This window comes from Aquarana catesbeiana, linkage group LG12 (assembly GCF_042186555.1).
Source record: "Aquarana catesbeiana isolate 2022-GZ linkage group LG12, ASM4218655v1, whole genome shotgun sequence".
Lineage (NCBI taxonomy): Eukaryota > Metazoa > Chordata > Amphibia > Anura > Ranidae > Aquarana > Aquarana catesbeiana.
The window spans coordinates 240,472,082-240,498,855 of NC_133335.1; the positions used below are offsets into that span (position 1 = coordinate 240,472,082).

Here is a 26,774-nt window from a genome sequence, read left to right on the forward strand (position 1 = left end):
CATAAATATTGACCCCCCTTGTCTCTAGGATTAGTAAGTCATTCTCTGGTAAATGTGGCCGCTAATTGCACATTCATACTTTCTTGGGTTGAATTACTCAGTCGGCAGATGCTGCCAAGAACAACTGTACATTAGATAGGATTTGAATATTAACCTGAACTTATTTGTTTTTATATTTATTTTTACACTTTTTTTTTTTTAAATATGTATATACGGTATATTGCATATACAATTAAAACTATATGAACCCTGGCTTGTCAGCAACAAAGTATGTAATTTTATATATATATATATATATATATATATATATATATATATATATATATATATATATATATATATAATATAAATAAAATATATACGCACTGTTTTGCTGACAAGCCAGGGTTCATATAGTTTTAATTGTATATGTGATATATATATATTTATTTTTACACTATATTTATTACTATTATTATTATTATACACAATTTATATTGCGCCAACAGTTTACTCAGCGCTTTACAATGTATAAGGGAGACAACACAATTACAGTACAGTTCAATACAAAAGGTACAGGAGGGCCCGGCTCATAGAGCTTACATTCTAAAGGGAGGGGGTGGTGGTACAAAAGGTAATAGCTGCAGAGAATGATTTGATGGGGGTGGTATATATATATATATATATATATATATATTGTATGTGTGTGTATATAGACACAGATGCACGTGGTTGTGGATTTAGTTTGAGGTGCACACCCTGATGCAATAGGCTGCGCACGCCTATGGTATAAACACAGCAGTTCTGTGAAGCCCTCAGAGGTTTGTTAGAGAACCTTAGTGAACAAACAGCATCATGAAGGCCACGGAACACACCAGACAGGTCAGGGATAAAGTTGTGGAGAAGTATAAAGCAGGGTTAGGTTATAAAAAAATCTCCCAAGCTTTGATCATCTCACGGAGCTCTGTTCAATCCATCATCGGAGAATGGAAAGAGTATGGCACAACTGCCAACCTACCAAGACATGGCCGTCCACCTAAACTGACCGGCCGGGCAAGGAGAACATTCATCAGAGAAGAGCCAAGAGGTCCATGGTAACTCTGGAGGAGCTGCAGAGATCCACAGCTCAGGTGGGAGAATCTGTCCACAGGACAACTATTAGTCGTGTTCTCCACAAATCTGCCCTTTATGGAAGAGTGACAAGAAGAAAGACATTGGTGAAAGAAAGTCATAAGAAGTTCTGTTTGTAGTTTGTGAGAAGCCATGTGGAGGACACAGCAAACATGTGGAAGAAGGTGATCTGGTCAGATGAGACCAAAATTCAACTTTTTGGCCTAAAAGCAAAAACGCTATGTGTGGGGGAAAACTAACACTGCACATCACCCTGAACACACCATCCCCACCGTGAAACATGGTGGTGGCAGCATCATGTGGTGAGGATGGTTTTCTTCAGCAGGGACAGGGAAGCTGGTCAGAGTTGATGGGAAGATGGATGGAGACAAATACAGGGCAATCTTAGAAGAAAACCTGTTAGAGTCTGCAAAAGACTTGAGACTGGGGCGGAGGTTCTCCTTCCAGCAGGACAACGACCCGAAACATCCAGCCAGAGCTACAATGGAATGGTTTAGATCAAAGCATATTCATGTGTTAGAATGGCCCAGTCACAGTCCAGACCTAAATCACATTGAGAATCTGTGGCAAGACTTGAAAATTGCTGTTCACAGACGCTCTCCATCCAATCTGACAGAGCTTGAGATATTTTACAAAGAAGAATGGGCAGAAATGTCCCTCTCTAGATGTGCAAAGCTGGTAGAGACATCCCCAAAAAGACTTGTAGAGAAAGGGGGTTCTACAAAGTATTGACTCGGGGGGGCGCCATACAAATGCCCCCCCCACACACTTTTCACATATTTATTTGTATCATTTATCATTTTCCTTCCACTTCACAATTATGCGCCACTTTGTGTTGGTCTATCACATAAAATCCCAATAAAATACATTTACGTTTTTTGGTTGTAACATGAAAAAATGTGGGGAATTTCAAGGGGTATGAATACTTTTTCAAGGCACTGTATATGTTTTATTGTTAAGCACATGAATGTCAAGTAGTCACGCTTCTGGTATTTTTTTGGTAGTACTGTTCTGTGCCTGACAATGCCTTCATTAGCTTTTGTCTCCAGAAGGACAGACACATCTTTTTGTTCAGGAATCATCCAGAGTCGCCAACTACTCACTGGACCGATATGCCTGCTCAGAGATGATACAATTATGTAAATAATGGTGTCTGTGCTGCTTCCAGAAATGTCTGACACAGATCAGCCTCTTCTGCAGCCTTTCACCTTGCTACAATTTTACAAAGTTGCAGTCTGATCACTGGGGTTGGGGAGACTGTGGAAATGCTTCCTCCTGCCTGCAGCAGACTGATGACATCATCTCAGCCTAGACAAAGTCGATGGACTGGTATCTTGCATCTCTGAGACACCAATGGCGGTAGCCATTGGTGTGTCCATGCCCTGCCTTGCTATAGGGACTCGTAGGTAGGACATGGATACAGAATAACGAACTTGCTCCAGGTTGGCTCCCCAGTTATTTATCCCTCGTTATGGAGATCTCCTCAGTGACCCCTCCTAAAATTGAAATGGTTGTGGATATTCTGTCAGGAGATCCCTCCACTGAATTCCCAATGATATATAATTAGCCGGCAATTTTGCAGAGGCAAAATGACAAGTTCCGGTGGAGCAGCCATGAAAAAACTCCAATATCCAGTTGTTTTATGATAGACTTTTGTTTTTGTTTTTTTTCTTGGAACCACAAAGAATAAAATTAAGAGGTAGATAACTCCTTTTTTTATCTTGTACCTACAGTGAATATCTCCTAAACATGCACCAAAATTTAGTAGCTATGTACATGTGTAGCAGCTGGTGACATCACCGGCGCATGTGCACTGCACTCTCAATGGACGACAAACCGTGACCGTGGCTCCTGTGCACATGTGCGTGAGTGACGTCATCACGGCTCGGCCATTCAAACGGCCAGAGCCTGCGATCCCTGGAAAAGAAGACTGGGTGAAGATGGTAGCTTTGTCAGCAGTGATAGCGTGCCGCTGGAGGGCTTTTTTTTAGCAAGACTTCCTACTGCTTTAAGAACCCTAACCTGGTACACCCCCTCTGCTTTCTAAAACAGTGGTCCTCATTGCCAGGTCTTGGCCTCTCTTCTCCCCAGCCTCCAGGTAGCTGCAAAATCCCTGACCTCACACAGTGCCTTCCAGCTCCAGTAGTACTACCCAACCTCCCATAGTCGCCCACGATGCCCCTTAACCCCCCACAGCCCCCCCCAAAAAAAACCTCCACCGTGTCCCCTAGCTTTCTGTAGAACCTCCATCTCTGCTCTAGTGCTCCCAGCAGTGTCCCACAGTGCCCTCCCGCCCCCCCCCCCCCCCCCCCCCGCACATTGCAGTCGACTTTGTGGGAAAACAGAACCTCCAGCAATGATAGAAATGGCAGCTCACCTCACAAAGTGGACCCTCTAATTATCGAGGGTCTGATACACTTTCCCACTCAGGGTATATGAGGATGAATCAAAGATGCAGCAAGCCAGTCCGGGAAATTTTCCTCTTTGATCGGTTCAAAATACGAGTATAAACGCTTTCCGCTCCAAAGCCACATCGATCATGCAAATATAAAACAGTACATAGTGCTCTCCGCAGGCTTAAAGTATTTAATAGTAATAAGACAGAATAAAACTTACAAGTATGACACTTAAAACCAAGTGCCTGGTAAACAGCATGTGTGTAAACGGAGTCTGCGATGGCCGCGGGTGACGCCACGAGACTTCCATCCGTACGCGTTACGTCCCAGTGGGTGGAACTTCGTCAGCAGACCCACATTGCCCCCAGCATCTTCAGAAGCTTCTTCTAGAAGCCTCCTCCCCTACAAGACCACCAAGTCAGCTTCCCATAACCCCCTCCATATACCCTCACAATGACACCCAGTCCCATCCCTTCCAGAATTTTGGTCCATATTTTGTATTCCCATACTTTTTATTCATCCTTCATTATGGAGAACTCATCAGTGACAAGGTTGTAATGGTCGTTGAAATTCTGGCAGAGGACCTTTACCCCTCCCCATTGAAGTACCCAATGGTATATAATTAACCTGCAGAATGTTCAGGTTCGGGTGGAGTCACCATTTAACCGCTCAGATATCCAGCTGTTTTTCTAATGTGTTTTTCGGGTTCTTTCTGGCACCACAAAGGTTAAGAGCGCTGTCCCGATACGCCCCCCTCTCCGCTTTCCCAGTCCCGCTCCGTACAGAATATACAGAATTTCGGCTGTGATTTATTTGGACTGCATCAAAGTAATCCTTTTATTATTGAAAGCAATACATTTCAGAGTCCAGTGTTAACCTCTCCTTATTTGGCCTCTGAAAAGTTCCATTGCCGTATTATTTGGAGATCGCTCTTCATGCTGACGAGATTATTAGACATTTTAGTTGGAGTCTCTGGGTTTCACATTTATGGATTTGTTGCTCAATTTGGCCGTCTGGATGGAGAACCTTATTAGTAGATAAAAGGACAGGTTCTCTTTAATATATTTGAGTTATTGTTATGCTGCAGCTTGTCAGAGAAAAGCTGGATAACAAAAGCCGTGAGCTGCTCTCCAGGAAACACGGCAGATCTCAGCCTGTTCAGAGTTCATTAAAGTGATTGTAAAGGTTCATTTTTTTTTTCTTTAAAAATCGCAAACATGTTCTGCTTCTTCTAAATAGGAATGTAATCAGCTGAAGATCAGCACCACATCCCGGGGTAGAAATCTGCACATATGAAAAAAGTTTGGGACTTTAAAGGTGCTGAAAAATTAATAATTGGTCGTACACCAGTTTGGCTTGTCTGGGTGGGGCTCTCTTTGGGCTGATTTGCCTACCCACTTGATGTTGAGCAGTCATCTGACATACAAGAAGTGTGTCTAAACCATTACTGGGTTCCCCATATATTATCTTCTGAAGCATACTCCTGAGGAAGCGGTTACACCGTGAAACATGTCGAGGTTGAACTGACATGGTCCATGGTCCCTTGGCGGATGGATACACGTCCAACTGTCTAGTTCCTCTTCAGAGATCTAATACTATGTATTGTATATTTTCTCCTTATAGGCCTTTCTTTTTTAAATGATGTTTATGTCATAATACATTTATACTTTTTAAAATAACCTGTTTATGTGAGTCCTTGCTGTACCACGAGAGTCCATAGTTGCCTCCAAATCTCTGCCTTGATTTCCCAGAATCAGTATTGTCTAAATCTACGTACCCATCTTCCCTCCATTAGAACCCCTGAAGAAGCCGACAAGGCGAAACGCGTTGGTATGTGGCTGTCTCCTTGATTCAATTTCCCTCTACTGATGTCTTTATTGAGATATATGTTATATCTAATCAGTTATTAGAGGGGGGGGGTAATATCTTTTGGAGACTAGGGGGAGTATATGCGGTGTAGTGGTATGATGCTGTTACAATGGTTTTAGGATGGTGTCTTATGAAGCACAGTTTTTATTAATACAATAAACAACATTTTATTCTATATGGTGTACGACTAATTATTCCAAAGGGAGGTTTCAGCACCTTTTTAAAGTCCCAACCTTTTTTTCATATGTGCAGAACATGTTATACTTCCCTGGTCTGTGCAATAGTATTCACAGAGCAGCCGTTACCTTCTCTTCTTGGGTCCCCCGTAGGTGCCGTCTACTCCACCTCATCTAAGAGTGCCCACTCGGCAAGCTACGTGCTGAGGGGGCACTCATACTCCCAAACTGGGCTGTGTGCATCCATAGACACACACACGGCTTGGTCCTGGGTGATATCTCAGTTATCACTGCAGTTGCAGCAATGACAGATATTTTTTTTAGGAGCTGACAGTTCCACTTCAATCCAAAAGTAATCCTAGCCGCGTAGAAGCCGCTGGATTACTTTTGCAGGCAGTGATCAGGATGCAACCGGCAACATCCGGTCCCTGGGACACAGTGGGAGGGACTGATGTTGTTACTCCCATTGTGTGACGTCAGAACCTGAAGTGACGAGGATTTCATCACCTTGTTTCGGCCTCATATAACCACTTGTCTGACCGCAATACGTATATATAGGTTGTGGCTTGCAAATGGTTTATTGGGGTTATGGCTGATGGGCTTCATTAGCTGTTGGCTCGCTTTCAGAAGCAGCCGTAGGGCATGTCCCAAACCCCTCCCAACGCTCACTGGTGTTTCTCGGGCTTGCCGTTTTTGACAGACGTGCCCGAGAAACAATCTGGTGGTGCGACTGGATGGTCACAGAGGTGAACAGAGACCAAGACAGTCTCTGATCCCCTCTATGGCCTTGGGGGACTAGAACAACATCATGAGGTCACTTTTGGTCTAGGGCAGAAGTCAACACTTTTTTTTTTTTTTACTTAAAGCAAAAGATCAAAAATTTATTTTTCCTTTGCTTTAATGGTAAAGGAGAGATGTGCTGTCTTTTTGACCCCAGATCTCTCGATAAAGTGGACCTTTTACCCTTATTTCTATTACAAGGGATGTTTACATTCCTTGTAATAGGAATAAAAGTGATTAAGGGGACAGTGTAAAAATAAAATAAGAATAGAAAAATTCTTTGAACCGCCCCCGTCCCCTAAAAGCTCGCACGCAGAAGTGAACGCATTTGTAAGTCGCACCCGCATATGTACACAGTGTTCTCACCCACACATCTGAGGTATCACCGCAAACGTTAGAGCGAGAGCAATAATTCTAGGACTAGACCTCCCCTGTAACTCTAAACTGGTAACCTGTAAAAAAAATTTAAAGCATCACCTATGGAGATTTTTAAGTACCACAGTTTGTCACCATTCCACGAGTGTGTGCAATTTTTTAAGCTTGACATGTTGGGTATCTGTTAACTTGGTGTAACATCATCTTTCATATTTTACAAAAAATTGGGGTATATATTGTGCTTTTTTTTTTTTTAATGTTTTGGCTTGTATAGATAGTGGGTGTCTCCCATGGGCCGGCAGGCAAGTCCTCACCTGGAGATCTTCCTTTTTTTTTTTCTTGATCTTATATTTGGTCTATACCAGGGGTAGGCAACCTGGGGCCCCTCCAGCTGTTGTGAACTACATTTCCCATGAGGCATTGCAAAGGCTGACAGTTACAATTACTCCCCCCCCCAGAGGCATGATGGGACTTGTAGTTCTGCAACAGCTGGAGGGCCCCCAGGTTGCCTACCCCTGGTCTATACCATTCATGATTTCTACTACTAACCTTTACAGGTATGATATATAATTAAATATTTAAAATGAAAAATCTGTTAAAAAACCTAATAAACAATTTTTTGAAAAAAATAAATAAATTGTTTTATTTTATTATTTTTTTTAATTTGTGTTGTTGCTGCACGATTTGTTTTTTTTTTTGTCCGAGCGCACCATGCTTACAGTTTATCTTTTACTCAAATGTAATTTTCGGATGTTTTTTTTATGACACTTTTTTCCTTCTGTGATATATTTATAGTTAGAGCTACATACTGCGTATGATTTCCGAGGTCCTGAAAGAAGCGGGAGGGGGGGGGCTCCCGCGAAACGCGTAGACCAATGTTCTGCAAAATCATTCACTAATTGTATTAAAGCTATAAATCTGCTCTACGTCTATACTTAATACTGTATTAACTATGTAATTTAATAAAGATTTTTGTATTTTTTTTACATAAATTTGAAGTAGTCGTAGTTCTCGGAGGCATATTCAAAATCCATTCTTGTGGTCCTATTAATTGTCCAGTCTGTACATTCTCTTTATATTTTCCCAGTGTTTACTTGTATCCGCTCTAGGTGGTCAGGTGGTCTTGTTCCATGTGAATGGAAAGGAAAGTTAAAAAAAAAAAAAAAAAAGTTATTGCCCTTTTGTCTTCCAGGTAGGTCACCCACCCCCACCCCCAGGCTACCCTTAGCACCCTTATTTGAGTGTAAATACCGTTGCTAAAGCCGTTGTGAGATCCGAGGTCATAACCTCCCAGGAGAATACACAACTGTATTTGTCAAACACTTTAAAATGACTTCGTACTGTCTCAGACTATGACAAGTAATGGCTTTTGTTACTTGTCCCTCTTTAAACTGTTAGGGTTCAATTACACTGTTGCATTTAATTGCATGTGTCCAGGTTCCCCATAACCAAAACAGCGCCCATTTCCTTCTCTACCATTAAAAAAAAAAAAAAAAAGTGTTATTTTTTTTTTTTTTGTGATTTGGAAGGCCAGTAGTCAATGGTAGTGCATCAAACTTACAGGTGCATCTCAAAAAATTAGAATATCATCAAAAAGTTCATTTATTTCAGTAATTTAATTCAAGAAGTGAAACTGATATATTTTATATAAATGCGTTACACTTTTAATTTTAATGATTATGGCTTACAGCCAGTGACACCCCTGAATTCAGTATCTCAGAAAATTAGAATATTACATAAGACTAGGGTTGCACCGATGCTAGCATCGGTGCCGATACCGAGTATTTGCACAAGTATCGGTACTCGTGCACATGCACCGATCCCTGAAACCGATACTTTCAGGCTTGGCTCTTTGAGCTGTCAGTTTGTCTCCTCTGTTGACAGCTGAAGTGTTAAAGAAGTTAATTGGTAATTGGAGCTGTCCAAAAAAAAAAAAAAAAAGCAGCCTCAATGTTTAATAACAACACTAAAATAAAAAGAAACATTGTTTCTTTTTGTATCTTTCTGTTTCTTCATCTGCAGATCAAAGGGATGAACAAATGTCGCAGTGTTAAAGAAGTCCGGTAATTGGAGCTGCCAAAAAAAAAAAGCAGCCTCAATGTTTACTAACAACACTAAAATAAAAAGAAACATTGTTTCTTTTTGTATCTTTCTGTTTCTTCATCTGCAGATCAAAGGGATGAACAAATGTCGCAGTGTTAAAGAAGTCCGGTAATTGGAGCTGCCAAAAAAAAAAAAAAAGCAGCCTCAATGTTTAATAACACTAAAATAAAAAGAAACATTGTTTCTTTTTGTATCTTTCTGTTTCTTCATCTGCAGATCAAAGGGATGAACAAATGTCGCAGTGTTAAAGAAGTCTGGTAATTGGAGCTGCCAAAAAAAAAAAAAAGCAGCCTCAATGTTTAATAACACTAAAATAAAAAGAAACATTGTTTCTTTTTGTATCTTTCTGTTTCTTCATCTGCAGATCAAAGGGATGAACAAATGTCGCAGTGTTAAAGAAGTCCGGTAATTGGAGCTGCCAAAAAAAAAAAAAAGCAGCCTCAATGTTTAATAACACTAAAATAAAAAGAAACATTGTTTCTTTTTGTATCTTTCTGTTTCTTCATCTGCAGATCAAAGGGATGAACAAATGTCGCAGTGTTAAAGAAGTCCGGTAATTGGAGCTGTCAAAAAACAAAAAGCAGCCGGCGATGTTTATTAACAACATTGCCTAACTGCTGAAACACTAAAAAAAAAGAAACATTGTTTCTTTTTAAATCTTTCTGTTTCTTCATCTGCGGATCAAATGGGTTGAACAAATGTTCCTCTGTTTAACCCCTTAATAACCCTTCATTTACTCTAATCAGCCTTAATTAACTCCCTTTTCTCCTCCATTTAATTATTTTCCTGCTTTTTTTTTTTTTGCACCTATTTTATAAACAATAAACAATTAAAACTTTTTTTTTTTGTTTGCTTTGTTAGTGAATATTTTTACACATATATACTAACATATATTTACACATTTCACATTGAAAAAGTGCAAAATTTAAAAAAAAATCAATTTATTTCATTTGTAAATAACTTTTCAATGCTTTGTACCATTGCTGATAGCTGTAGTAAAAACAAAACAGTTCGGTATCGGTAATTGGTATCGGCAAGTACTGAAAAAAAAAAAGTATTAGTACTTGTACTCATTGTAAAAAAAAAAATGGTATCGGTGCATTCCTACATAAGACCAATAAAAAAAAAAAGATTTTCAATAGAGAAATGTTGTCTTGGTGAGAAGTCTGTCCATGTACAGTATAGTATATACTCAATACTTGGTCGGGGCTCCTTTTGCATGAATTACGGCATCAATGGGGCGTGGCATGGAGGTGATCAGACTGCGGCACTGCTGAGGTGTTATGGAAGGTCAGGTTGCTTTGATAGCGGCCTTCATCTCCTCTGCATTGTTGGGTCTGGTGTCTCTCATCTTCCTCTTGACAATTCCCCACAGATTCTCTATGGGGTTTAGGTCAGGCGAGTTTGCTGGCCTATCAAGCATAGTGATGTCATGATCATGTGACCAGGTATTGTTAGTTTTGGCAGTGTGGGCAGGTGCCAAGTCCTGCTGAAAAATGAAATCCGCATCTCCATAAATCTGGTCAGCCGAGGGAAGTATGAAGAGCTCTAGAATTTCCTGACAGAGGGCTGAGCTGACTTTGGACTTGATAAAACACAGAGGACCAACACCAGCACAAGACACGGCTCCCCAAATCATCACCGACTGTGGAAAATTTAGCATTTCATTTGGAAACATGTTTGCGGTTTTTATATCAATTTTATGGAATTGTATTGTGAAGAAACTTTTTTATTTGTGTAATTCTCTGTGAGTACTTACTTCCTTTATTTGGAGCAACAATCTGTAAAGTCCATTTCCTTTTTTTACAATGGTATCACTGAACGCAAATGTTTTTTAGCAATCTGGTTTGTGCGATAAATCCTCACTCTCTCATCTACCCAATGGTAAATATACCTCTATGTATAGGGAGATATATCTTTTGCACAATTTGAAATGTTGTAACAATGTTACTGTCAAATGTCTAATGCCGCGTACACACGGTCGGACTTTCCGGCATACTTGGTCCGGCGGACCAGAGTGCCCCCCCCCTCCTGAACCGTACCAGGCCGCATGCCCTCAACATGGGGGGTGGGTGCTTTGGGGGAGGGGGGCGCCCGCGGGGCCCCCCCCACCCCAAAGCACCTTGTCCCCATGTTGATGAGGACAAGGGCCTCTTCCCGACAACCCTGGCCGTTGGTTGTCGGGGTCTGCGGGCGGGGGGCTTATCGGAATCTGGGAGCCCCCTTTAATAAGGGGGCCCCCAGATCCCGGCCCCCCACCCTATGTGAATGAGTATGGGGTACATGGTACCCCTACCCATTCACCTAGGGAAAAAGTGTAAGTAATAAAACACACTACACAGGTTTTTAAAATATTTTATTAAACAGCTCCGGGGGGGGATCTTCCTCCGGCTTTGGGGGTCTTCTTCCGGCTTCGGGGGTCCCTCCGCTTCATCTTCTCCCGGCGTCCGGTTGGTTCTTCTCCCGGTGTTCCAGTTCTTCGGCCGGCTCCTCTGCTGTCTTCAGGTAGCTCTCTTGCCAGCAGAGGTCCGGACTTCTGGGCTTCTGGGCTTCTTCTCTTCTCTTCTCTTCTCTTCTCTTCTCTTCTCCAGATGTTGACACGACGCTCTCTCCGGCTGGACTGCACTCCGAGGGCTGCGTTGTGACTTATATAGGCGGAGACCCCGCCCCCTTTTGATGTCACAGTCCCTGGGCATGCTGGGACTGTGACGTTTTAGGGGGCGTGGTCACTGGGTGATGTTGACCACGCCCCCTAAAACGTCACAGTCCCAGCATGCCCAAGGACTGTGACATCAAAAGGGGGCGGGGTCTCCGCCTATATAAGTCACAACGCAGCCCTCGGAGAGCAGTCCAGCCGGAGAGAGCGTCGTGTCAACATCTGGAGAAGAGAAGAGAAGAGAAGAAGCCCAGAAGTCCGGACCTCTGCTGGCAAGAGAGCTACCTGAAGACAGCAGAGGAGCCGGCCGAAGAACTGGAACACCGGGAGAAGAACCAACCGGACGCCGGGAGAAGATGAAGCGGAGGGACCCCCGAAGCCGGAAGAAGACCCCCGAAGCCGGAGGAAGATCCCCCCCGGAGCTGTTTAATAAAATATTTTAAAAACCTGTGTAGTGTGTTTTATTACTTACACTTTTTCCCTAGGTGAATGGGTAGGGGTACCATGTACCCCATACTCATTCACATAGGGTGGGGGGCCGGGATCTGGGGGCCCCCTTATTAAAGGGGGCTCCCAGATTCCGATAAGCCCCCCGCCCGCAGACCCCGACAACCAACGGCCAGGGTTGTCGGGAAGAGGCCCTTGTCCTCATCAACATGGGGACAAGGTGCTTTGGGGTGGGGGGGGCCCCGCGGGCGCCCCCCTCCCCCAAAGCACCCACCCCCCATGTTGAGGGCATGCGGCCTGGTACGGTTCAGGAGGGGGGGGGGGGCGCTCGCTCGTCCCCACCCCCTTTCCTGACCGGCCAGGCTGCGTGCTCGGATCGGGGTCTGGTATGGATTTTAGGGGGGACCCCACGCCGTTTTTTCGGCGTAGGGGCTTCCCTTTATAATCCATACCAGACCTAAGGGCCTGGTATGCCTCGCAACGGGGCTCGCAAGGTGTCAATCTCGCCGATAAAAGCGGCAAGATTGACATCCTTTGCTAGTCCCATCGCACCTGAGTCACGTTCAAAATGAACGGACTTGTCCGTGTGTGGGCAAGTCCGTTCATTCTGAAAGTCCGCCGGAAGTCCGGCGAAAGTCCGTCGGAAAGACGGGCGGACCTAGCCCGCCGGAAAGTCCCGGCGTGTGTGGGCAAGTCCGTCCGTTTTAAAGTCCGGCGCACCTGGCGGACAAAGTCCGTCGGAAAGTGTGCCGGACCAAGTAGGATAGAAAGTCCGACCGTGTGTACGCGGCATTAGAGTTTTTTTTATATATTTGCCTAGAAAAAAAATCCCCCTGAAGAAGACCAGAAACTAAAGGGTCGAAATGCATTGGGAGTATTCATGTGGGTAGTAAATGTTGTAAATGTAATTGGCAAATCATGGTTTCCTTGGGGTGTTTTTTGCCATGTGTTATGTTTTATGTTGTTTATGTCAAACCAGAGCTTGAATTTTAAAATCAAATTTATTGTATATCTGTATCTATCATTTACTTTCTGACCTAATAAAAGACTTTTACATAATTAATCTTTTGCTGCCTAAAAAAACCCCTGGGGAAATGTTTCCATTTTTTTGTATACTCTTGGATTGTGCAGCCCCGGAGACTCTTCTATATATGTGTTTTCCTTATCTATTTCCTTTTTTTGTTTGTTTTTCAAAGTAAACTCCCCCCCCCCCCCCCCCCCCATCCATCCATATCTCCATGCTTTATTTAGTTAAGAAATCACTTTGAAAAACACCTCCCCTAGCATTTCTAGCTGTGGCCATCTTCACTAAGGGAAGACGATTCATATAGCAGTTACTTCCTGGAATCCATCTGCCCTTAACTCAGGCAGACAGAGAGGGTGTGTTTAGCTGAGAGAGCCCCTCCCTCCCTCCTCCAGATGAAAGGGGGAAAAAATACCCACGAAGACTCCTGGGATCTACGACATCATTTTGGCCTAGGCCAGAAACCAGGAAGCATATGAAGAAAATGTAAAAAAAAAAAAAGTTTAAACAAGTAAATATAATATACCTTCCTATCTATTGACTAATGCTAGCAGCAAAAGGATTAAAAATGGTTAATGTTGATTGAGAGTCTAGTTCTGCTTTAAATTTAAAAACGCATTAGCTGCATCAATAACACATGTCAATGCACAAATGGAAAAGCACATTATCACATCATCTCTATGCGCACAGATAGATCTAAGCAGGCTCTTAATCATTGCTAATGATGAATTGAAACCCAGTGACTCAAAAAAACAAAATTGTCATCAAATTAATTTCTGCTTTTGTCTCTTCTCCTAGAAATTATCGATGACTTGGCTAACCTTGTAGAAAGCACAGACTCAAGAGTTCGCAATCAAACAAGACAGGTGAAACTCGTGGACAAGAAAACCGGGGCTTGCGGTAAGAATCCATATTGCATTCTCGGGTCTGGGTAGAATAAGAGGGAGCAGTTGAGGTTCTCCAGAACTTGGCAGGTTAACACGAGGGTACGAGGGGCATCAAAGGTGAGGATTAGAGGGCAAGTCAAAGGTAGGGACCCCAGAGAAATGTAGAGACATTAGATCAGCCTTTCTAAACCAGGGTTCCCCCAGGAGGTTGTTAGGGGTTCCTTGAGCAATTCCTGACTCTTGGATATGTAACCACTGATATATCAATCATCTTTTTAGCTATCTGTAAGGGAGAATTCTTCCAGTTGGCCACCAATGTAAGAAGCATTCTTTCTACTGACTACCAGTGTAAGGAATATTCTTCCCACTGACCACCAATGTAAGGAACATTCTTCTCACTGATCACCAATGTAAGGAACATTCTTCCCACTGATCACCAATGTAAGGAACATTCTTCTCACTGATCACCAATGTAAGGAACATTCTTCTCACTGATCACCAATGTAAGGAACATTCTTCTCACTGACCACCAATGTAAGGAACATTCTTCCACTGATCACCAATGTAAGGAACATTCTTCCCACTGATCACCAATGTAAGGAGCATTCTTCTCACTGATCACCAATGTAAGGAACATTCTTCTCACTGATCACCAATGTAAGGAACATTCTTCCCACTGACCACCAATGTAAGGAACATTCTTCCCACTGATCACCAATGTAAGGAACATTCTTCTCACCACCAATGTAAGGAACATTCTTCTCACCACCAATGTAAGGAACATTCTTCTCACTGATCACCAATGTAAGGAACATTCTTCTCACTGATCACCAATGTAAGGAACATTCTTCCCACTGACCACCAATGTAAGGAACATTCTTCCCACTGATCACCAATGTAAGGAACATTCTTCTCACTGATCACCAATGTAAGGAACATTCTTCCCACTGACCACCAATGTAAGGAACATTCTTCCTACTGATCACCAATGTAAGGGACATTCTTCCCACTGATCACCAATGTAAGGAACATTCTTCTCACTGATCACCAATGTAAGGAACATTCTTCCCACTGACCACCAATGTAAGGAACATTCTTCCTACTGATCACCAATGTAAGGGACATTCTTCTCACTGATCACCAATGTAAGGGACATTCTTCCCACTGATCACCAATGTAAGGGACATTCTTCCCACTGATCACCAATGTAAGGGACATTCTTCTCACTGATCACCAATGTAAGGAACATTCTTCTCACTGATCACCAATGTAAGGAACATTCTTCTCACTGATCACCAATGTAAGGGACATTCTTCCCACTGATCACCAATGTAAGGAACATTCTTCTCACTGATCACCAATGTAAGGAACATTCTTCCCACTGATCACCAATGTAAGGAACATTCTTCCCACTGATCACCAATGTAAGGAACATTCTTCTCACTGATCACCAATGTAAGGAACATTCTTCTCACTGATCACCAATGTAAGGAACATTCTTCCCACTGATCACCAATGTAAGGAGCATTCTTCTCACTGATCACCAATGTAAGGAACATTCTTCTCACTGATCACCAATGTAAGGAACATTCTTCTCACTGAAGACTGTAGACATAGTAATTATTAGTAGAGATTCCCTGAGACCTACAAGGTATTTCAAGGGTTCCTCCATTTTAAAAAGTTTGAGAAAAGCTGCGTTTAGATGAAGGTTGGAAGATCAGAGCTATTTTGTGTATGTGAATGAATAATTGTAACCGTTTTTATCTGAGGAAAATTCTGGCTGGATAATTTAACAAATTATATTTTGGTTCTTGAAGGCAGAAACAAAAATATAGGTTGGGACTGTAAAGGTTTGCCGCAGCTATGGTACACAATATAGAGACTAAAGTTGCTGGAGACTTGGTCGTCACATCTATATGAAATTGTTAGACATCTCATTCCAGCCCCCACTCTCCTGAGAAAGTTTTCCACAAGATTTTGTAGGGTGTCTGTGGGAATTTGTACCCTTTTGTGAGGTCGGGTATTAATATCTAACTGGAGGACCATGCTCAAAGTTGTCATTCCAATTCATCCCAAAGGTGTTCCATAGGGTTGAGGTCAGGTACTGATGTTGGATGAGAAGACCTGGCTCACAATTGGTGATCCATTTAATCCCAAAGGTGTTCAGTAGGGTTGGGGGCAAGTAACTGATGTTGGATGGGAAGACCTGGTCAAACATTGGGCTTCTAATTTATTCCAAAGGTGTTCAGTAGAGTTGAGGTCAAGTACTTAGGTTGAAAAAGAAGACCTGGATCACCATTGGCAATTCATTTAATCTTAAAGGTTTCCAGTAGGGTTGAAGTCAGGTACTGATGTTGGATTAGAAGACCTGGTCCACCATTGGCGATCCATTTAATCCCAAGGGTTGAGGTCAGGTACTGATGTTTGGTGAGAAGACCTGCCTCAACACTGGCAATTCATTTCACCCCTAAGATGTTCAGTAGGGTTGAGGTCAGGGCTCTGTGCAGGACACTGCGTTCTTCCACACTAGACTGGTCAAACCATGTCTTTATGGAGCTGGCTTTGTACATAGAGGTGGAACAGAAAAGGGTCTTCAGAAAACTCTTACCACAAGGTTGGAGGAGCACATTTGTCCACAATGTCTTTACACGATGTAGTGTTAACCATTCACTTTTCTGATATCACCTAAACTCCATCATTTAGAGAGGGATCCACATAATTTTTGTCCATTTAATTTGTACTGTTCATATTTGAAACTGTATAATCCTTAGTTTACCCTGATCAGCCCTAGGTAACTCCTTCTTCACCTTCTCCCCATAATTATTATTTTCCTCCTTTTGTTATCATTATTTAAATGATTCTAACTAATAATGAATTTTTATTTCTTTTTTTATACATTTTTCGTTTAAATTGTTTGGGTGCATTAAAAAAAAAACTGCAAAAAAGGCTTTAGATGCACTATGTCGGTGCTCCTTATGCAGTTGAGGAATCAAAAGTCCCAGAGAAAAATAAATAAATATATAATATATATTTTATTTATTACAGATACTTATATAGGACCGTCAATTTATGCAGCGCGAGGATATAGCATGAGCTTTTATTTTCTGCTCTGTGATTTTGTTTCGCTGTATTTTATTTTTATTTCTTTTTTTTGCTTTTATCTTTTTTCCTTTTTTTTTTATTCCTTCTTTATTTAGAATTTGACAAAAAAAACACGGTAAAATCAGAGCATCCAAATTGTTTTATTTTTAGTTCTATGAATCTTTTACAAAACACACAGCATCAATCTCTGCAATTTCCACAACCCCCCCCCCCCCCCAAAAAAAAAAAAAAAAATCTGTATTTTGGGGGTTCTGAGCTCACAGCAGTTCCTGGTCCTTGTATTATTTTTCGGTGTGTGAATTTATACTTTGTTTTCTCTACAATCAGGTTGCCAGGTGTTTGAAAACCTGCCAAAAAGACCCAGCAGGAATGCCCAGCCCCCCCCCCCCCCCTGTCGGTCTGCCAGCCCATCCCCCACCATCCCCTCTGCAAGTCCAAAAATTCAATTTTTCTCATAGTTTCAATATGAAAACACAATTTTATGTAAAGTGTTTTTTTTATTTTTTATTTTTTTGTTCCTTTTAACCCTATCGGTGTCAGGCAGAGAGTAATTCACTTCCTAGGCCTGCCAGAAAAACTGCTTTTTGTTACGTCCGATGGGGGGGGGGCAGTCATGGTTTTTGCCGCGGATGTTCCTACGCATGGCAGTGATTTTTATTTTTTTTTTTTTAATCTAATCAGCATTTTTGGAGGCAACAAAAACAACTGTAATCACTTTTATTGCGGGAGGATACACTGTGAATGTCGATACAACCCCCAATCCGTAAATTCTTATATAGGCGTCGCCGCGAAGATCTCATTTCAAAACAAATTTTTAATCCTAAATCTGCAGCTTTTATAAACCGCTCGTTTACCACCCCTGCAGCATTTTTGCTGGTACAGGGCGTCGGTTTTGCGCAGGATCACTTATGTATATGTGATCCTGCACTTCCGGCTACAGGGGGCGCACGTGCGCCGCTTCTGCTGTGATAATTCACAGCAGAAGCCGCTCTGTGGGTGGACGGGTACTCGATGTCTTCCGGCACCCACCGATCGTCCGTAAATTACACAGATCGGGGCTCTGCCTATATAAAGAAGGCAGATCACCCTGGGGGGGGGGGGGGGGGGGGGGGATAAAAAAACATCTATTTCAAAAACATCTATTTCCCTAGTAAAAACAGCACACTGTGTGCACACAAACATTGGCTGAGCACAAAGTTGATCGCCCTAGATGTGTAACCCCCTTCTCTGCCAGTGTCATTAGTACAGTGACAGTGCATATTTTGAGCACTGATCATTGTATTGGTGTCACTGGTTCCCACAAAGTGTACGATTTTGTCTGCCGCAATATCGCAGTCCCACTATAAGTCGCTGATCGCTGACATTACTAGTAATAAATAAATAACAATTCCATAAAAATATCCCATAGTTTTTAGGTGCTATAACATTCACATAAACCAATCAATATACACTTATTGGGATTTTTTTTAACCAAAATATGTAGCAGAATACATATTGCCTAAAGTGATGAAGAAATTAAATTTTTACATTTTTTTTAATTGGAAATGTTTTATAGCAGAAAGTAAAAAATATTGGTGTTTTTTTTTTTTTTGTTTTTTTTCAAAATTGTCGATCATTTTGGTTTTTTTTGTTTTACCAAAAATATGTAGCAGAATACATATTGGCCTAAAGTGATGAAGAAAATGTAATTTTTACTTTTTTTTAATTTTTTTTATTGGAAATCTTCTATAGCAGAAAGTAAAAAAAAAATTGTTTTTTTTAATTTTTTTTCAAAATTGTTGGTCTTTATTTTGTTTTTTATAGCGCAAAAAAATAAAAAACCGCAGAGGTGATCAAATACCACCAAAAGAAAGCTCTATTTGTGGGGGGAAAAAAAAGAACATCAATTTTATTTGGGCACAGCGTCGCACGACCGTGCCAACTATCAGTTAAAGTAATGCAGTGCCGTATCGCAAAAAATGGCCTGGTCAGGAGGGGGGTAAATCTTCCGGAGGTCAAGTGGTTAAAATAATACCTGGTGTTCCTGCCATGACTGTCATTGTAACAGGCACTTCCTGTTATATGGGGGTGACAACTGTCTTCCTGCGTTGTCACCCTGACACACTTATTTGGATTTTTTACCAAAAATATGTAGCAGAATACATATTGGCCTAAATCGAAGAAATTTTAATTTTTACATTTTTTTTTTGTATTGGAAATGTTTTATAGCAGAAAGTAAAAAAAAATTTTTTTTTTCTTTTTTAAATTGTCGGTCTTTTTTTTTTTTTTTTTCTTGTGTGTGTGTTTTACATTACTAGTAAAAAAAGTTAAATAATAAAAATTCCATAAATCTATCTCATAGTTTGTAGTCGCTTTAACTTTTGTGCTAAACAATTAATATACGCTTTTTGGGATTTTTTTTTTTTTTTTACCAAAAAATATGTAGCAGAATACATATTGGCCTAAAGTGATGAAGAAATTTTGATTTTTACATTTTTATTAATTGGAAATGTTTTATAGCAGAAAGTAAAAAATATTCTTTTTTTTTTTTTTAATTGTCTGTCTTTTTTTTTTTTGTGTGTTTTAATTACTAGTAAAAAAAAAGTAAAATAAAAATTCCATAAATCTATCTCATAATTTGTAGTCTCTTGAACTTTTGTGCAAAACAATCAATATACGCTTTTTGGGATTTTTTACATTTTTTTTTTACCAAAAATATGTAGCAGAATACATATTGGCCTAAAGTGATGAAGACATTTTAATTTTTACATTTTTTTTATTGGAATTTTTTTGTATAGCAGAAAGTAAAAAAAAAAATATATATTTTTTTAAATTGTCGGTCTTTCAGTGTGGTGTGTCGGATTCCTGTGTCTCATCGCTGCCCCTAGTGGCTCCTCCTCCTTCCAGCTCTCACATCCCTAGTGCATCCCAGAGGTCAATAGTAACACTATGATGTAGCAGCTTAGGGGAGGGGAACCACAACAGCCAATGGGGAGACGTAGGCATCCGACGCACCCCGGAAGTGTTGGGTGCTGGAGATTCTCACCTGAAAGGGAATGGGCAGTGGTAGCCATGTTTATTAGTCAGGGGCAGTTTTCCTATATGTGGCCCAGATTTGCATTATGTGTAGTCTCTTTTGGAAGCCCGTGTGGCAGGGTGACAACGCAGGTGAGCAGTTGGGAGAAGAGTGGTCACCTGGGCTTCCAACAGAGACTACAATCCACCCATTTTAATACACATAATGCAGGTCTGGTCCATAATTGTCACCATCAGGAAAGCTGCCCTGTGAAATACCATGCAGACTTTGCTGAAGAGTGTGTAGGCATAAAGAGGCTGCAGAAGATCAGCAGAACTAAGATGTGACCATGAATGAAAAAAAGGTCAAAACCGCATTAAAATAACAGCAATGGTTTATGATTGTTTTATTAAACAGATGTCATCCAAAACGGGTTTGGATCTGAACCAGCTTCCTGGGTCATGCCTGCGCAGTGTACACTATATTACCAAAAGTATTGGGACACCTGCCTTTACATGCACATGAACTTCCCAGTCTTAGTCCGTAGGGTTCAATATTGAGTTGGCTCCGCCCTTTGCAGCTATAACAGCTTCAACTCTTCTGGGAAGGCCGTCCACAAGGTTTAGGAGGGTGTCTATGGGAATGTTTGACCATTCTTCCAGAAGAGCATTTGTGAGGTCAGGCACTGATGTTGGACGCTCTAATTCATCCCAAAGGTTTTCTTTGGGGTTGAGGTCAGGAATGCAGGCCAGTCAAGTTCCTCCACCCAAAACTCGCTCATCCATGTCTTTATGGACCCATCAGTGCAGCCTATCATTGCCCAAAAGTGCAGTGGGGAGGAATCGGGAGGATCTGGCGGCCGGATCGCACAGAGAGCGGGAATCTCCTGCTAAGACACATCTTGTATCTGAATAGCCGCGCTGTCAAACGAAGTCCCGCGCCACTATTCATATACAAGATGTATCTCAGCAGAAGATGTTGCTTGTGGAGACTACCTTAGCAGGGTTTCTCAACCAGGGTTCCGTGAAACTCTAGGGTTCCTCCAATGGTTGCCAGGGGTTCCTTGAGCAATGACCAATTTTTGCCTCTTGGATAAGTTCCCGGTGACACCAATGATCTTTTTAGCTATCTGTAGGGGGGAAATTCTTCCCCAAGACCACAGATGTGACCTCAGCATTCTTCCACTGACCATCACACCAATGTATCATGAGTTGTAGATATAGACATTTTTTAACAGGGGTTCCCTGAGACCGAAAGGTTATTTCAAGGGATCCTCTGTGTTGAAAAGGTTGAGGAAGTCTGACCTATAGCATGTCTGCTTATCTGAATGTGCAAATTGGAGGTTCCCCCAAAGAATGTTTTTTTACAAGCAGTTGGATCATTCTGCAGAAAAACTAAAGCCCTTCAGCTAGGAATCCTCAAGAACCGTGCAAGCAAATACATCTAAAGACCTTCGAATAAAGTCACCATTCATCACCAGAGGCATGTTTAAAGCATAATTTCATGGGAGATAAGAGACACCCGGACCACCCAAACATATGTATGCCATGCTCGTATCTCTCGTTAAAGCCTTTTGTGGACAGGTTCTTCTTCATCAATGTCCACAGAGATTCTGGACTGGAATGCGAAACAAGAATAATCTGTACACGAAAACAGGTACATGTAACATCCGCTATCCTGACTTGTTTCACACGGCCCAGTAAGCGTTTTCTGTTAACCTTTTCTCAGCCTGGTCCTGTAATTTGATTCACACGGCTGGTTTTCTTTTGTACGCTAAGCACACCAAGGGCAAGCGTTGAGGAATCTTAAGTCTAAGTAATTTGTGCTCCCGCTGGAAAAGGGGAGGATTATAGTGGAAGCCATACTGCTTCAAGAGAGAGGGCCAGGCTCCTTACAACCCCGGAGTGGACAGGTTGACAGAAGGCTAAGTGGATTAAGGCACCAATTTTGTTTGGTTTCCTTTGATTTTGCCAGAAAATCAAGGTCACTTACCCCTGTTGGAGATCAAGGTCAGAGACAAGGGTTGGTGGCTTTCAAGGCAAACCAAGCATCTTAACAATGCTGTTGTTGAACGACACTCTCTGGGTGGCCCCTGACTGGAGACATCACGGTGTCAGGATTCAAAGGGCCAGCACTGGGTTTCTTAGGGAACCACTGAGAAAGCAGCTCAAGAGTAACGGCAAACGGTAGACAAGCCATCCAAGGAAGCAGAACTGAAGGGTCAAGAAGCCTTCCTAGATTCTAGTTTGATCACGGGAACTTCAAGCTTTTTTTTTTTTTTAATTAAACACAGTTAAGACGCCTAAGCTGTTTTCATGGACAACTTATCCAGACACTTGTGTCTTTGTTATCTCTCAAACATTATGTAATCGATGAAGAAGTCTCTCTTCTGTTGTTGACTTATCTTCTTACTCCTGAATGTTTTTGAGAAGGCAACAAAGATTGCCAAAAAACATATTATGTAAAATATTTACTTTCCCAAAGTACAGAGCCAGTTCCCAGCTGGATCGACTTGCCAAATGACTTGCAACATGATTGAAGTTGTTGTTTTGGAGGGTGAAGTTAGTTGTTGAAGTTAATACATCCTTTCCGAGTCTATCTTTTAATATTTGGCTTTACTAAGATACGTGAAAAATGTATTCTTCGGGTTAAACTTTAATGCCCGAATTAGAAGCATGCGGTGTGAATAAATGGGGTGATTTAAAGTGATTTAAAAATAGCTGACTGCCTGTGGGTGTCTAATCTCTTCATCTGAAATTCATAACCCTGCAGGCACCTTCTTCCACCAAAGCATGGCAGAGGTGGTCTGAAAATGGTGTTACAACATCTGAGAAAGGAAAATCCGTGTTTTACTAAACATCAATAATTTAGTTTCTGCAACTATGTAATGAGCAATTAAATTATAAAAATAAATGGAGATTTAAGAAAATCCAGTAAGCTTTTGAAAACTAATCCCCTTCACCTGTTAAAGTATGTCATGGTCAGTGGTCCATATCCACTGAGAGAAGGACTGTCCAGATCAGGGTTTCTCAACCATGGTTCCCTGGAACTCTAAGGTTCCCCTAGAAGCTGCTAGGGGTTCCTTGAGCAATGAGCAGTTGCTACCTCTCAGATAAGTTCCCACTGAAACCATTGATCTTTTTAGTTATCTATAAGGGGGAATTCTTCCCAATGACCACCAATGTAAGAAGCATTCTTCCCACTGACCACCAATGTAAGAAGCATTCTTCCCATTGACCGCAAATGCAAGGAGCATTCTTCCCATTGACCACCAATGTAAGAAGCATTCTTCCCATTGACCACCAATGTAAGGAACATTCTTCCCATTGACAACCAATGTAGGGAGCATTCTTCCCACTAACCACCAATGTAAGGAGCATTCTTCCCATTGACCACCAATGTAAAAAGCGTTCTTCCCACTGACCACCAATGTAAGGGACATTCTTCCCATTGACAACCAATGTAAGGAGCATTCTTCCCACTTACCATCACACTAATGTATCATGAGCTGTAGATTATGGTCATTTTTAGCAGGGGTTCCCTGAGACCAGAAGGTTATTTCAAAGCTTCCTCTGTGTTGAAAAGGTTGGGAAATGCTGGTCCAGATGATGCAAGAGGCAACTTGCCAAGGAATCATAGGGCACACTTGGAGTTGCTAGATGATTCAGGATGCCCTGGAATGCACCTAAATACAGGAGTGCGAGATCCCATTAAATAATAAGTTACTGTAAATCAGCATCCACAGATGGTAGAGGAATACATCAAACCAAACAGGAAACGTCCTCGAAACGTGTAATCACCCTTTTTTATTGTACGTAGATTGAAACATCTGTCATCTGGAGTGGATCCCTTCACTGCCGGCAGTGGGGTAACCACTGCTGCCCCACCCAGCCCTCTGATGCCAACTGGTGTAATCCTCTACAGTCTATGGATGCTAAGTTACTGTAACTTTTATTTTTGAATGGGATCTCCTGTATTCATCTTCTTGTCAGCCTGGATTAGCCTGGATCTGTTTGGAAGTAGCTGCAGGACCCATTGATTACTGGCATAGACTCTTCCTTGCCAATTGATGGCTTGTGTCTCGGTATCTACCTTTAGGGGTCGCAAGTGGATGTTCGACTGTGCGTTCAAGTGATTGTTTTTCACTGGGATGCACTTGGAGCCACGAACGGTGTACAAGGGCCACGTAGAGTCTTGGGGCACACGGGGTGCATTGGAATCAGTAGATGAACCTGGACGCACTGGAGCACACCTGGAGACTTGAAGGCAAACTTGGAGACACCGGTTGCACAGGGTTGCACTGGAATCACTAGATGACATAGGGCACACCTGGAGACACTGGGTACACTAGCAGACACACAGCACAGAGGCATGAGAAAAACAGGGTTACTTGCGCCGGTAGACAAATATAGAGATAATGAAAATGCAGGGAGGCTCGGCTCAGGGGGTGCAGGAGATTCTCGGGGCAAAGTAGGCTTGGCTTAGGTGTAGCAACGTGCTGCTCAAATATCAAGCCATGCATTAATTCTTAATTCCAGATAACACCAATCAGAAGAGCTGTCTTCTGATTGGCCTTGGCTGCCGGCACTCTAAGGAAAACCAGTTGTGCAGACACTACTGGTCGGAGCGGAAACTTGGCACTGGACCCTAGGAGAGGTTAGAGTTGACAAAGTGGGGGTGGGCGAGAATAAGGAAGAGTTAGCTCCCCAGTCAGGTTTGTATTGCGGTTTGTGTTCCCGCTAGTGAGATTCACCCAGAATTAGTGAAGAAATCTTCTAATGAACGTCCTCGGAACAGATAAAAGTCTTGGGCATTGGCATGGTGGTGGCCTTGCAAAGTAGGCAGGTTCATTTGTTTTCTTTGGTTTTGAAGGGTAGGACCAATTATCTCACCTATCAAGAAATGATGGAAAAAACGCAAGTAGGTTGTTTTTTTTTTTCATTTCTTAAAATATATCTAAAACCAAAACATTACTCCAATTTAAAAAAAAAAGGGGGGGGGGGAGGAGAATTAAAGCCTATTAGGTGTTTCCCACTGAGGAAATGTCCCTTTTTGTTTCTTATCCCCTAGATCGAAAAGTGAGAGGAAACCCCTCCAAAGTGAAGTAGATCCCCTCTATTCTTGTTCTGATGACAACCCAAAATTTTGGATTTCCCCCCACTTTTAGCCCTGGTGACCAGGAAAAATGAAGAGCGTGAATCTTCCAATAAGGAAACCGGTAGCAAAAAAAAAAACTGGTAGCGGGATCCATCCAATCCACACTCTATCCATGATTTTGTTTTAAAAATAAAAGTTTTGGCTTTATATGTAATTGTTTTGCCTTGGCAAATGACCTCACAAGCCTAAGCTATGTCTGGCATGGGGTAATACAAGAAGACTGAGACACGGGGGGTTTGTGTGGAACACTTTGCAAGAATCCGGGCGCCGTGCGTAGCCAGAAGCATGAAGAGATTAGCACCTAATTTTAGGGTATCTAAACCAATCCACTCAACGAGACGGAGGAGAAATGTCAAGTTTCAAAAACAATTGAAATCTGGTTGTTTCCTGCCCTGAGTTGTACTAAGTCACAAACACTGTGTCAGTGGAAGTGAGATTTGTTCTACCTGGATGAAGCTTAATACCTTAATTCTTTAATGAGTTAAAGTGATTGTAAACGTTCATTTTTTTTTTTAATAACAAACTTGCCTATACTTGCCTGCTCTGTGCAGTGGTTTTGCACAGAGCAGCCCCGATCCTCCTCTTCTGGGGTCCCTCACCGGCGCTCTAGGCGCCTCCTCTTCATCGGGTGCCCCCCACGGAAAGCCGATTTCTATGGGGGCACCAGTGGAGACTCGCTCTCGAGTCCCGCTGCTGCGTCCATTGACATAAACAGTGGGACTCGCCCCCCCATGCTCCCGTGTCACAGCTTTTGATTGACAGCAGAAGGAGCTGATGGCTCGTGCGCTCGTGCACATCACTGAATCAGATCAGGCTCAGCTAAGAAAAAGGAACCTCTTGGAGGGGAAGGGGGGGGGGGTGGCAGCTGCAGCACAGAAGGCTTTTCACCTTAATACATACAATGTGTTAAAAACCTTAAAGGAGAAGTACGGGGAAAGCTCGTTTGGCTGTACTTCTCCTGTGGATCACAGGAGTGAAATTCGCTTTGCACTCCTGTGACCTGTTTTCAGCAGAGAGTGGGCTGAAGTCCGTTTTCTGCCGACATCACAGAGCCGGTCCAGGCTCGGGGCATCATCACGACCATGGAGTCAGGGTCCGCCCAGATCCTTGGACCGGCACCCGACTCTGAAAAGCCTGTGCCAGCGCTCCCAGTGAGCATCGAGGGGGGGGGCAGAGCAGAGAGCCGGTGACTGACAGTCACCGGCTCTCTGCTCACGGAGCTGTGAGAACCGAGCGATCGGCGGTGTTGGATCGCTCGGTTCTCAGTGTTAGAGGGGCCGGGGGACAGATGCTGCATCCACCTAGGTAAGTATGGTTCTAAGGGGGGCGTGACCAGGATGGCGACCAGGCTAGACGTCTCGGAGCGGAGCTCTGCAGCAACCGAGGGGATATCATCTTGTATTCTTACCCTGATTTGGCCAGGACGCCCCTTACTTTCTCTGCCTGTTCAGGTAGATGGTCCTGACTCGGAAAAACAAAGCGGGGAACTTGTACACCACAACGAGGGGGAACCCCATCCTGATCTGCCAGTGCGGTCGCACATGTGGAGAAGACCTTCAATATGGCGACGCAAACCTCAGAGGCCGATCCAGCCCTTACAGTGAACGCCAACTTCTCGGCTCTGATGCAGGTCATTAACGGCTGCCAGGCGGCACTTGCCACAAAAATCGATTCCCTGCAGATCGAGATGGGTCTCA

The 26,774-nt window shown here is 42.5% G+C and overlaps 1 protein-coding gene across 1 annotated transcript in view; it reads left to right on the forward strand.

The window, feature by feature from the left end:
* STX8 (syntaxin 8) overlaps positions 1-26,774 on the forward strand; it is a 255,829-nt gene that overhangs the window by 171,091 nt on the left and 57,964 nt on the right. The window contains exon 7 of the mRNA XM_073606990.1: positions 13,735-13,836. Within this exon, the coding sequence (XP_073463091.1) occupies positions 13,735-13,836 (102 nt within the window). The remainder of the gene's footprint in view (positions 1-13,734; positions 13,837-26,774) is intronic.